The sequence below is a fragment of the Sinocyclocheilus anshuiensis genome, unplaced genomic scaffold, assembly GCF_001515605.1.
Source record: "Sinocyclocheilus anshuiensis isolate Anshui unplaced genomic scaffold, SAMN03320099.WGS_v1.1 scaffold1010, whole genome shotgun sequence".
Classification (NCBI taxonomy): domain Eukaryota; kingdom Metazoa; phylum Chordata; class Actinopteri; order Cypriniformes; family Cyprinidae; genus Sinocyclocheilus; species Sinocyclocheilus anshuiensis.
In genome coordinates, this window is record NW_015537936.1 from 1,353,540 (window position 1) to 1,366,237 (window position 12,698).

General features: G+C 35.7%; 1 protein-coding gene across 4 annotated transcripts in view; it reads left to right on the forward strand.

Moving 5' to 3' along the window:
• Positions 1 to 12,370, forward strand: part of LOC107659054 (E3 ubiquitin-protein ligase NEDD4-like) — a 46,104-nt gene extending 33,734 nt beyond the window's left edge. For 3 of the 4 annotated variants that reach the window (XM_016447887.1, XM_016447867.1, XM_016447873.1), the window contains 16 exons: positions 2,722 to 2,940; positions 3,090 to 3,167; positions 3,459 to 3,513; positions 4,090 to 4,148; positions 4,481 to 4,546; positions 5,554 to 5,783; positions 6,776 to 6,897; positions 7,072 to 7,142; positions 8,108 to 8,203; positions 8,423 to 8,496; positions 8,614 to 8,674; positions 8,744 to 8,803; positions 8,875 to 8,982; positions 10,004 to 10,100; positions 11,142 to 11,214; positions 11,297 to 12,370. In XM_016447887.1, the coding sequence (XP_016303373.1) occupies positions 2,722 to 2,940; positions 3,090 to 3,167; positions 3,459 to 3,513; positions 4,090 to 4,148; positions 4,481 to 4,546; positions 5,554 to 5,783; positions 6,776 to 6,897; positions 7,072 to 7,142; positions 8,108 to 8,203; positions 8,423 to 8,496; positions 8,614 to 8,674; positions 8,744 to 8,803; positions 8,875 to 8,982; positions 10,004 to 10,100; positions 11,142 to 11,214; positions 11,297 to 11,399 (1,572 nt within the window). In that variant the 3' untranslated portion in view covers positions 11,400 to 12,370. Of the gene's footprint in view, positions 1 to 2,721; positions 2,941 to 3,089; positions 3,168 to 3,458; positions 3,514 to 4,089; positions 4,149 to 4,480; positions 4,547 to 5,553; positions 5,784 to 6,775; positions 6,898 to 7,071; positions 7,143 to 8,107; positions 8,204 to 8,422; positions 8,497 to 8,613; positions 8,675 to 8,743; positions 8,804 to 8,874; positions 8,983 to 10,003; positions 10,101 to 11,141; positions 11,219 to 11,296 lie in introns of those variants that run through there. The other variant, XM_016447880.1, reaches the window with a different exon arrangement.
• Positions 12,371 to 12,698: the final 328 nt, after the last annotated feature.

A 12,698-nucleotide genomic window follows, 5' to 3' on the forward strand; every position in this document is an offset into this window, starting at 1 on the left:
ATTTTTAAAGTATCTTTTCAGTTCTTTAAATCATTTAATATTTCTATATTCAACATTTTTTAAAACATTCATCTTTTAATCATTAATCATTAAATTCATTAATAAACATGAATTTATGGATTTAATTGCACTCATGCCACCTCTGATCCTCATTAAATGTCTGAAAATACACCTACAAGCCACTTTTGTGTTCTTCTGTGCTACCTCTGTACAAATTAATTTTAATACTGATTTCATTTGATTAGTAACTTATTCTTCTTATTCTACTTGTTCTTATTATATTGGTTTTATCTAGAATTTTTAAAAAGCTTATAAAATTATTATTTTTTTTAATTTGACAAAAGATTACATACTTTTAATAAAGATAGAAAAATGCCATTACAAAGGTAAAAACAAAATTCTATGGTAATTCAATTTAAGGAGTCAATTATCACCTCGTAATGGGAAGGCTATTTTTTTATCAAATTTTGGTGCTCCTAAATTTTTGACTGTGCTCCTACATTTTTTGTTAGGAGCACAAGCGCTCCTAAAAAGAAAAATAAGCGTAGAGCCCTGCATTAAATTAATCAACAGTGACAGACATTTATAATGTTGCAAAGATTTCTAGATCAAATAAATGCTTTTCTTTTGAACTTTCTATTCATCAAAGAATCCTGAAAAAATAAAATGTATCAGTTTCCACAAAAATATGAAGTACCACAACTGTTTTCAACATTGATAAAAATCAGAAATGTTTCTTGAGCAGCAAATCAGCATATTAGAATGAGTTCTAGAGGAATGATGCTGAAAATTCAGCTTTGAATCAAAATAATAAATTACATTTTAACATATATTTACACAGAGAACACTTATTTTAAATTACAAAAATATTTCACTATTTTTACTGTATTTTTGATCAAATAAATGCAGCCTTGAAGAGACTTGCTTTCAAAAACATTGAAAAATCTTACCAACCCCAAACTTTTGAACAGCAGTGTAAGTGACACAAGCAATTCAAATCAAAGTAATTCTAATGATCTACAGAAAATCACGTTTTCTAACTTCTTGCAGACATTTATGCAAGATCCCAAATGTAAATGTGGTGACATATAAGGAATATTCCTCACATTAAGCCATTGATACAAAAATCACAATGCGTATTGATGTTTTTGTGACAGATTCAGGAGACTGATTCATGAGTCATGTTGCTCCAAGTGATACATTGACTATATGCATAATTTAGAATGACCTCAAGTGCCTTATTGCCAAGTTTTGTGCTTCCACTAGTATATCTGATATTTAAATTAAGATTGATAGTTGACCTCTATGAGTTCTGCGCAGTGATATACACAGTTTTTTTTTTATTTTAGCAAAGCACTGTGTTGACTAATCAGCATCCAGAACCAAAACATTCAGTTTCGTGAAATGGAACATGAATATGTTGCAGCTTGTTACATTGTAATATTTAAAGCTGGTGTTACAGTAACAATATAAACAATATGTAACAGGGAGTCTTGTGTTTTCATCAGCCGCAGGGTCACGACAGCCGCAGAGGAAGTGGACAGACCCTAACGGCGGAAGAGCATCCTGTTCACCCCGTGGTGAGAGCATTAAAGCATTCATACATATACTGTATCTGTCCGTGTGAGTCCAGACCGAGCCCTCGCCGTGTGCTCTAGTTTCAGCAGAATGTGGAGTGTTTTTCTTAGTCTCTCAGCGCATGATGTGTAATCTTAGCTGCCCTAGATTTCCCAGCATGCCCTGAACCTCGCAATACATCACCTCAGCTGCGGCTCCGCTCACATCTGCTCCCAGAGGACAGTGTGTTTGAGAGCCGAGCCACTAACTGATGGCTATTTGTGAACCAAACGGACGATCTGTAATGGATTGTTTCCATATTTTGCTCTCCTCGTTTCACCCCTCTCTGCATTTTCGTTTCGTTACTGACTTTGTGGTTTTCTGTTCTTCCCTGTAGTTATTACCCACGTCTGCCGGGCTGCCTCCGGGATGGGAGGAGAAGCAGGACAGTAAAGGGAGAATTTATTATGTCAATCACAACAGCAGGACGACAACCTGGACACGACCGCTCATTCAGGTACGTCTCAGTCCTGGTTGAAAAGATCTTGCTCTAGAGAAAGCTCTATCAGCGTTTGGTGTAGTGCTGTACGGTTTGAGGAAAAAAAATATATAACAGTGATTTTTTTTTTTTAGTGGTGAAATCACAAGTTGTGATATAAAATTTTATGGGCTGAACAATTAATTTGTTGGCCTGCACAATATAATAACAACAACAACCAAATTTATTTATTTATTTATTTATTATTATTATATAGTCATGCTGATATATAAATCATACTTTTTCAGCCAAGTAATAACAATAATGATAATAATAATTGTTATTGTTATTATTATTATTATTATTATTATCATTGAGCTACATGTTTGCTGTGCTTGTTTGTACAGCCGCACAATTTGGCCTGTTATTACTATTACTAAAAAAAAATGATTAAATAAGAAATGTTACTATTGTAATATTTCACTGTAAAATTAAATAAAATTGAGTATACAAAAAAAAATAATTTAATAATCATCATCATCATAATATTTTTATTTTACAGTCCAACTTTTTGTGGATTTCTTAAATTTCTTCATTTTCAAACATTAAACCATCATGCAGTCCTAATTTGTGGCGGAATACCAGCTCATCCCTCAGACCCCTGACCTTTGACCTGTGTATTTCAGCTCATACAGCCGCCCTCTGAGGCCGCAGCAGCGGTGGCAGGTGCTGCCTTGAATCCCACAGTCTACGCTCCGCCGCTGCTCTCCCCGGATGTGTCCCCTCAGCACGCACTCTCTCACTCGCCGGAGCACACGGGCCTGATGCCGGCCGGCTGGGAGGTGCGCAGCACTCCGAATGGACGGTCCTTCTTCATAGACCACAACACTAAGACCACCACATGGGTAAGACAAGACATGATGCTGCATCATGGTAATGCCATGGTATATGACTAGTGTTTGTTTTGCTTTTCCTGTGCATGTTTTGATTGCACCATTGTTCACACTGAGATGTACTTCCTGTGTTTGCCGTCCTGTTTCCTGTTCCGTCACAGGACAACCCCCGGCTGAAGGTTCCTGTGCACATGAGGAGAAGAGTCTCCCTTGACCCCACTGACCTCGGCCCACTGCCGGTAAGACGGGTGATGTCATCGCTGATGTCATAATCAGATGATGAGGTCATGATTTTAATGACATGCTGTTCAGGACAGAGGGTGAAAAGGTGTGTGTGTGTGTGTGTGTGTGTTGTTAAGCTATGTTTTATCTTCTGCGTATGTGCGAAGAGCACCATTTATGGGTTAGTTCAGTTCAGTCCTGTATACGGAGCTGCTGCGGTTGAACGTGATGATGCAGTAAAGAATGTTATTGCTAAGAACAGCTGTGGTTATGGAGTCAACATGTGTGTTTGTCTTTGTCTTCTGTAGCCTGGTTGGGAGGAGCGAGTACATGGTGACGGCAGAATCTTCTACATCGATCACAGTAAGTGGCACATTAATAACCATGCCAATCTAAAAAACTTCTAGGATTCTGTACAATTCTTCTAGGGATCATATGTAATTTTTTTTTATTATTTAATATAATATTTTTACGAATATTTTATATTTATAAACTTTTTTTTTTAAGAACTCTTTAATTTTATTTTTTACTAATTATTTATTTATTATTTATTTACATTTTTTTAAATGTTTCTAAAAATGTATTTATAACTTATTTTACAAATTGTTATTATTATTATTACGGAGCCCCGCACATGGCATGCAGGAAAAAAATAGTAGGCTAAATCATGCACACGATTTATAAATCAAGAGAACGAATTAGTAAATCGTGCGCACGATTTATTTATTTTTTCTTGCATGTCGTGTGCGGGGCTCCGTATATTATTATTATATTTATTTGCATTTTTTATGCAATATTTTTTTTTAAATGTGTTATATTTTAAAACTTTATAACCATTATTTTATTTTATTTATACCTTTATATATTTTTTTTATATGTACTTTTTTTTTTGTTTTTTTGGTACGAATTGTAATTTTATTTTTTGTTTTGTTTTTTTAGAAACAAAAGCCACACAGTGGGAGGATCCAAGACTACAGAGTTCAGCCATCACTGGTCCAGTAAGTGGTGTTCTGTTTCTGTTAAAGGTCCTGTACGGTCAGGCATTGAAGGCCAAGTCGGCAGAAACGGGCATTAATGGATCATATTGAGAGAGACTGCTGAAGCGCACCGTGATCTTTGCCATATCTTGTTTCTGAAAGTATTCTGAGCCTGAAACCCTGTACATTTCTTCCCAATGGTTTCCTGTAAGGGGTTTGTGCGCATCACGAGGGGAGGTTATATTTGTCCAGGATGAGTTGAATGATCTCTGTCGGGTCAGGAGCGCTCAACATCTGAGCAGATAAGAACTCATGGATTATTGGTGAACTGATTGTGTTCTGCTTTATTTCAGGCCGTGCCTTACTCCAGAGACTATAAACAGAAGTATGATTACTTCCGCAAGAAACTCAAGAAACCAGTACGTTACTCTCCTTCTTGAGCTTTGTGGTTTTTCCCATCCCATTAAGATTTCAACATCTTTGGGGTTTATCAAAGAGCAGAATTTTTAACCCAGTTTGTTCAAGTCACTACAGATATAATAATAAATAATACATTTATTTATTTATTTAGATGGTTTGCTGTGCTTGTTTGTATAGCCACACAATTTGGCCAAATTTATTTTTATTATTACTACTACTACTAAATTATTCTGATTATATTACTAAATAAAATACACAAAATATTACTGATTGATAAATAAATATTATAAATAAACAATAAATATAAATATTACTAAATAAAGTATACAAAATTGTGTGTAATCAAGTGTTATTTTTGTAATATTTCACTGTAAATAAAATAAAAGTGAATATTTATAATAATAATATTATTAAATATTAATAATTATTATTTAACAGTCAGACTTTTTATGTCTTTCCTAAACCACACAGTTATCACACTGAATGTAGTCTTAAAATCAGCTGAATGAGTTGAATTGTGAATGTTGTTGAAGTGTTGAATTTAATAATAATAATATTATTAAATATTAATAATGATTATTTAACAGTCAGACTTTTTATGTCTTTCCTAAACCACACAGTTATCACACTGAATGTAGTCTTAAGATCAACTGAATGAGTTGAATTGTGAATGTTGCTGAAGTGTTGAATGTTTATCAGTCATATTCACCTTTTTTCAGTAGTGCCATATAGACTTGTTTTCATGACTTCAAAGGCAACATGAAATCAAAAAGTGATTTTTCTGGTCTTATTTTTCAGATGATCAGTGCACATTATTTTAAAAGCATAAATTGTTGGTTTTTATAATCTTCATGAAAAAAAATGTAAAACTGTTCTCGCCTCTGAATCCGCTTTTCTTCTGTGTGGGCTGGGAAAATATATTAACTAATAATAATTTGATCATCTAATATGTATGATCCAGTCAACTAAATATAAAATCAAAATCATTCTTTTCTTGGGTCTCCAGGCTGACATCCCGAACCGCTTTGAGCTGAATGTGAGACGTAACGCTCTTCTGGAGGACTCGTACCGGCGCATTCTGTCCGTCAAACGCTCGGACCTGCTAAAGGCCCGCCTCTGGGTGGAGTTTGAGGGGGAGAAGGGGCTGGACTATGGGGGCGTGGCCAGGGAATGGTTCTTCCTGATCTCCAAGGAAATGTTCAACCCATATTATGGGCTGTTTGAGTATTCTGCCACGTGAGTGATCCAGCTTTATATTTCCTTCAGTCAAATTGTGTCTTTAAATACACTCTTGTGTGTTGTGCTGGCTAAGAACTAGGGCTGTAAAAAAAAAATTCGAATTTCGAATATTTGTCGAATTTAAAATATAAATCCACATTCGAATGCAAAAACGTTGCATTCGAATTTTAGGTATGCGTCAGGCTGCCTTATCAGTGGTGCACGAGATGCGATGACGATGTAAGTGTCATTGAATTTTAATGCTTTTTTTAGCTTATCCAGTTGAAGCCACTAGATGCGGCGCTGCTACGTTGTTCATTCAAAATATTGCGGAAAAAGAGAACGTCAATGCGGAGATGATGTTGTTTACGGCAAAACTGAAACGAAGTCGTTCACACAGAACGCATATTTATCGTATTTTCTAGAGGGACATCTATCAGAGTTGCACTCGCGTCTCGCACAAGAGAGCGGCATGTTTAGAAAGCCATGTAAAATTAAAGTAAGTTCAACTTTTATAAATCATGTCTCAAGACTTTATGGCGGTTTTTATCCATCCCATTGCATCTCATGTTTTTAAATGAAGAAAGTACTCGTTGTGATTGGTTTTCGGTCCTTTGTATTAAACTATACATACATGCATGATGCTGTTTTGTTTCTAATCGTTTAAGCAACTTAATTAATTATATATGGTTTATAAACATTATTTTAAACATTATGCACTTATTTCAAAGTTTTTTTTTAAAATAACAGTCATGTTATTTTATTGCTTTGAAGAAACGTGCATTAGTAATATTTTGCTCGATGCGCCCTCTTGTGGCCTCAAGAGAGAAGCCAAAAGCTTTTTTCCCCCTAACTGAAATTATGCATTTTAAATTCAAATATAATTCAAATATTGATACTATTTAAGTACAAAATTCGAATTTAGTTTTTCAGCCATTTTGACAGCCCTACTAAGAACGTGCTAAAATCTTTTAGAAAGTTTTAAAAATGCTGTTGTATGAATATTGCAGGGATAACTACACCCTACAGATCAACCCCAACTCAGGTCTGTGTAACGAGGACCATCTGTCCTATTTTAAGTTCATCGGCCGGGTGGCTGGGATGGCCGTTTATCACGGGAAGCTGTTGGATGGTGAGTAACCTGTCAAGACCAATAAATGCCCACAACTCATATTCACAGTGTTTGACTTTATCTGTAGACACACTGCACGCAATCAGACCGATGTACTAAAGGCAACAAATGTCTAAATGTAACTACAGTGATAATTCTGTCATCGTTTACTCTTAAATGATTTTGTCTGCACAGCATTCTTCATCCGGCCCTTCTACAAGATGATGCTGCAGAAGCCAATCACGTTACAGGATATGGAGTCAGTGGTGAGTGACAGGCACACCTCAACCAATCAGCATCAGCTCTAAATGTCACTTAGCGCTTTTTCAGAGAGAGAAATAACACTACCACACTACCTACAAAATAGCTGAATACTTCTATGTATAATGTGCAGAGTGAATATATATATATTTATTTATTTATGTAGTCCTTTTTTTTTTTTTTGCATGAATACTTGGATGATCTACTGCATTTATCAAATATTTCAGTGTACAGTATATGACTGTGAGATACTGTATTTCACAATGCAATGTGCCTCAAATGGACATTATTACACAAAATTAGACACACTAATCTAATCTAACTCGATATGAAATACCCTGTTTATATTATGATAAATAACTGTACACTCATTGAATTAAATATGTAATTTACCGAGGTGGCAATAAAAAAAAAAAAGTAGACAGTAAACAGTGCTTTACATTGGTTTGCTTTTGCCCCTTCATAAATGTTCAGTAGGTTGTAGAAGTGCACTACAATGATATAGTCACTCGTATTTATTTTGATTTAATTTATTGCATATACAGTGGGTACGGAAAGTATTCAGACCCCCTTCAATTTTTCACTCTTTGTTATATTGCAGCCTTGTTTATATATGTTTATATTTACATTTATTAATTTTTTTTCATATAGTTTTTAATTTGTTTATCAGTTCTGTTATATTTAAACTTCAAGGAAACCACTTTTAAAAAGACAGCTTTTTTAAGAAAGTTGAAAAAAAAAAAAAAACAATAACAAACAATACTAGATAGTATGTGTACAGCCTAGTAGTATTTCATTCTAAAAAAAGTCATTGCTTCTGGGTAATAAGTAAGAAGTGTAAGTTATATTTTAACACAGTTTGAGGGCTGTTAACACTAATGATGTGCTTAATGTCCCATGGAGCTCTAGTTTAGTCATCATTAGGTATCAAACACTTGTCAGCCTGTTGGTTTTGGTCACATTATTTCAGGACAACGAGTACTTCAACTCCCTGCGATGGATCTTGGAGAACGACCCCACAGATCTGGACCTCAGGTTCACCATCGACGAGGAGCTCTTTGGACAGGTGATCTGTTCTGCTTTACACTCTATACGCACCATGCAACTTTTGCTTTACATTCCAAGACGCTTTGTGTGAGGAACAGACTGGAACAGGAACAGAATTTTGTGAAAATTAGGTGAACTATTACTGTAAAAGACCTGTAAATAAAGTCCTCTAGACTTCCTAAAGATATGATTTGTGTAGTTGTATTTTGATGTGATATCAATCTGATCTCTTCCACAGACGCACCAGCATGAGCTGAAACCAGGAGGTGCTGATATTGTGATCAATGACAACAACAAAAAGGAGTATATTCAGTATGTTTTACCGCCCTCTAGTGGCACACAGATCTAACACATCAATGTCACAGAGACACTTTTCACATGGGACAGGCTTCACGATATAATACCATCTCCTTTGGTGTTTCTTTGCAGTCTGGTGATGCAGTGGAGGTTTGTGGATCGGATCCAGAGACAGATGACGGCCTTCAAGGAGGTACAGACCCTCGTTCAGTCGGTTCTCAGTGCCCACTAAGAGTTTCACTGACTTGTGTTTTATCTGCAGGGTTTCTATGAGCTGATTCCTCAGGACCTGATCAAGATCTTTGATGAAAACGAGCTGGAGGTGAGACCATCTGCTTTACGCTGTATGTACCTGAGCTCTCATGACCCTGCTGACCTCTCTGTGTTCCTCAGCTGCTGATGTGTGGCTTAGGAGACGTGGACGTCAACGACTGGAGAGAAAACACCAAATATAAAAATGGCTACAACCCAAATCACCCTGTCATCATCTGGTTCTGGAAGGTCAGATTTGATTCCTGACATGTTTTTTTTATTATTAAAAATCAAATCATATTTGCTTTTGTTCAAATCTAATTATAATTTTGGCTTAAAGCGATTATAAAAACGGTTATAGGGCTGTATTCAGTTTAGTCTATTTTGCTATAAATTCAGCGTGTCCCTTTCCATTACAGCAGTGCTCTTTTTTTAGTTTTTAATAGATTGTAGAAATACACTAAAACAACATTTTTATTGTCATAGTTCATAATTCATAGTTTTTATTTTAACACACACACGCACATAAGTAATCGTGCAATAATTTTGATCACAGCATTGAACAAAATAATCTTGATTCTGGCCTTAATTGAGCATCTCTAATTATAGGTAGTACTAAGCCACTAAAAAATCACGTTACAGTGATTTTTACCATGATTAAGGATTGTTGTGGGCGAATTTAAATTGAATGATCATAAAAACAGTAGAGATAAAGCAGTTATTGTGCCGCACTCAGTTTTGCAGATGCTCTTATGTGTGTGTTTTTTTTTAATAAATCCAGAGGTATTTATTTTAATCTAATTTATTTGTATTTATTATTTTTAATATTATTTATGTGTAAATACAATTAATACAATTCTGTGTAAATTATTTAATTTATTTTTCTGTTGTTGTTTTTTGTTTTTTCCAGTCAAATTATATTTGATGTTCAGGCATATCCAATGTCGAAAAGACATTTAAAAAAACTTGAATAAATACATGATGTTTCTAATGTCTGTGAGTAATCGTGATAAAATACTTGTTAATAATCACAAAATAACCATGATTTCAGTATTGAACAAAATAATAGTGATTCTGACTTTTGTTATAATTGAGCAGCCCTGCTTAATTATGTAGGTGATTTTTACCATGATTAAGTGTTGTTGTTGTACATAGCAAGTAGCTAAAACTTAAAGCTAAAAACCCTTAACCATGGTAAAATCACTGTAACTGCAGTATTATAGCACAACTTACAGAATGAATTGATTTGAATTTGTTGATGGTACTTCAGACGGTGTTGCTGATGGATGCAGAGAAGCGAATCCGTCTGCTGCAGTTTGTGACGGGAACGTCCCGCGTACCGATGAACGGCTTCGCTGAGCTCTATGGTAAGCCACGCCCCCATCTCACGACGCTCATTAATATTAGGCAGCAGCTATTTGCACTAAGTGAAAATACAAATTAGATTCTATTTACACTAAGTGCAAATAGCAGTATTTTTTTACGATATGCTATTTACACTAAGTGCAAATAGCTATAGATTCTATTTACACTGTTAAAAATAGCTAGATTTTCTGCTATTTATACTACTTACTGCAAATAGTGGCAATTATCTGCACCTCAGTATTGTAGTACATTATAAAACAGTACGCAGTAATAATGTATTGAGTGTAAATTATAATTGTAATTCAAATGATTAAATGGATGCCACCCTGTTGGGTCAATAAAGCCCTCCCTACACCTACCCGATACTTTATTTTCAACTTTTTGATTATTTCCTTCATTCTTATTGAAAAGAAATGCCTTTCCGATGCTATATGAGATTTGAAAAGGGAGAAAAAAAGTTCGGCAAAAGGTGGGTTCGAACTCGTCAAAAAGCATGCGCCTTACCATCTACGCCACTGAAACTGATGTTTAACAAGCGTCTTTTTTCATTATTGACTATCCCAATCACACGTTGGGGGGCGGAGTTAGTGTAAATAGCCTCAGCCAACAAGGCGGCTGTTTGCACTCAGTGTAAATAGACACTCCGTTAATAATATTAATGCAGTTCTGTCATGACAACTCTCGAGGGATTGGCATGGTAATGTACATGACAATGTTAATGTATTTGGTCTTGGCGGAATAGATCTGCTACGCTGGAGCAAGTACAGAGACAACATGCTGCTGTGAACGCGTGTAAGAAATACTGCTGCTGCACATATAACACATATGAATAACCCCCATATAGCATACATGAATCACCTCGTAGCAGATCTATACAGGTGGAGCTGGGGAAGGTGGAGGGTTTCTGAAGCAAGCTATCTGCTGCTGCAGAGCAAGTACAGAGACAACATGCTGCTGTGAACGCGTGTAAGAAATACTGCTGCTGCACATATAACACATATGAATAACCCCAAGTGACATTCTGTGTTTCTGTGATTTCTCAGGATCCAACGGGCCGCAGTTGTTCACTATCGAACAGTGGGGTGCGAGGGACAAACTGCCACGAGCGCACACCTGGTGAGGGATCTGTCTGTGTGTCTGCACCTGTCTACCTGTCTCTCCTGTCTCGTTCATGACTTGTCCTGTGTCTCTCCGTCAGCTTCAACCGGCTGGATCTCCCTCCGTACGAGTCGTTCGAGGAGCTCCGTGAGAAGCTGCTCATGGCGATTGAAAACGCTCAGGGCTTTGATGGGGTGGATTAGACTCCGGCTGCCACGGCAACAGCGTAACCATGGCGACAGCATCAGGACCATCAGGGCATGTGCGAGCGGCTCTACGGGAAACACCGTTATAAAATCACAAATCTGTATGTTTCTGATGTTTACAGAATAACGTTTTGTAATGTACCCTTGCATACAGCTGTATGTCTCTACGTACAAGATTTCGAAACATCTATAGATTTGATCATATCTATGCATTTGAGCGTAATTGAGGAATCGTGTATTTCTAATATGAGCTTTTAAGTCACGCGTTATGGATGTGCACTATTTGGCTGATGAGATTTCCCAACATGCACAATGTGAGACCATTATATTTCTGGCAGTCTGTACAAATAATGTTATTTTTTCGTTTGTTTTTGAATTTTTAAAAATTCTAATGTATCCAGGCATCATTGTTTATACAGATCAAATGCTCTATTGCTCTTAATCATGATTTTTCCTCGCTTTGACTTTGTTTACATGTTTTTTTGTTTACAGATAGCCCACTTTTGAAAACCATATGATTATTAAAATCTTTTTTTTTACTGCTTTTGAAGGTTGAAGCACTTTTCTAAAATCATAAGGTTCAAGTCTTACTATGTATAGATCACCTCAGTCAAGCTGTATTGAGACAAATCATTGCTTTATATCATTTACTAAATGTTTGCAGCTTAAATATTGCTTAAAGTAAGCACATTTTGTCTTGCAAGAAACGTATCGGACTGTTAAATAACTTTGCCTTCATTTGTACTATAAAACTATTCGATTCTGTGTGCTAACGAGCAACTTTTAATGAGAAAACACTTTTATCGTCGATACTGTTGTTTAATTAGACACTATTATATGAACTGCATTTCTACAAATGTTTTTGGCACTGACGAGAGCGAGTTTCAGAAAGGATTTTCTATTAAAGATTTATGAGCAAAAGTGTCTTTCGTTTTATTGTAAATTCTGCTGATTTTAATTGTCATGCCGATCTTTATGGCTGCATATTTTTGGGAAATTAATAAAATGGAAAAGACTCTTCCCATGTGATGTCTTCATTAAGGTTTGTGTGGTCTTTATTTACAGTCTTTAAGAGTTATTAGTTAAGCAGTTGTCATAATACATGAAGAGCTCGGATGCAAAAGCCTCTAAGTGCCATGTAAAATTTTCTTCTAAAATTAGAATTTTTCTATGTTTATGCCCAGACAATTCACTTTAATGGCAATTTCAAGTGACACTTAGAGGCTTTTCACATTGTTTCAAAGTAACTTTAACAGGAAACAACTGCTAGTCAGCAGACAAAGATAAATGTAGCAC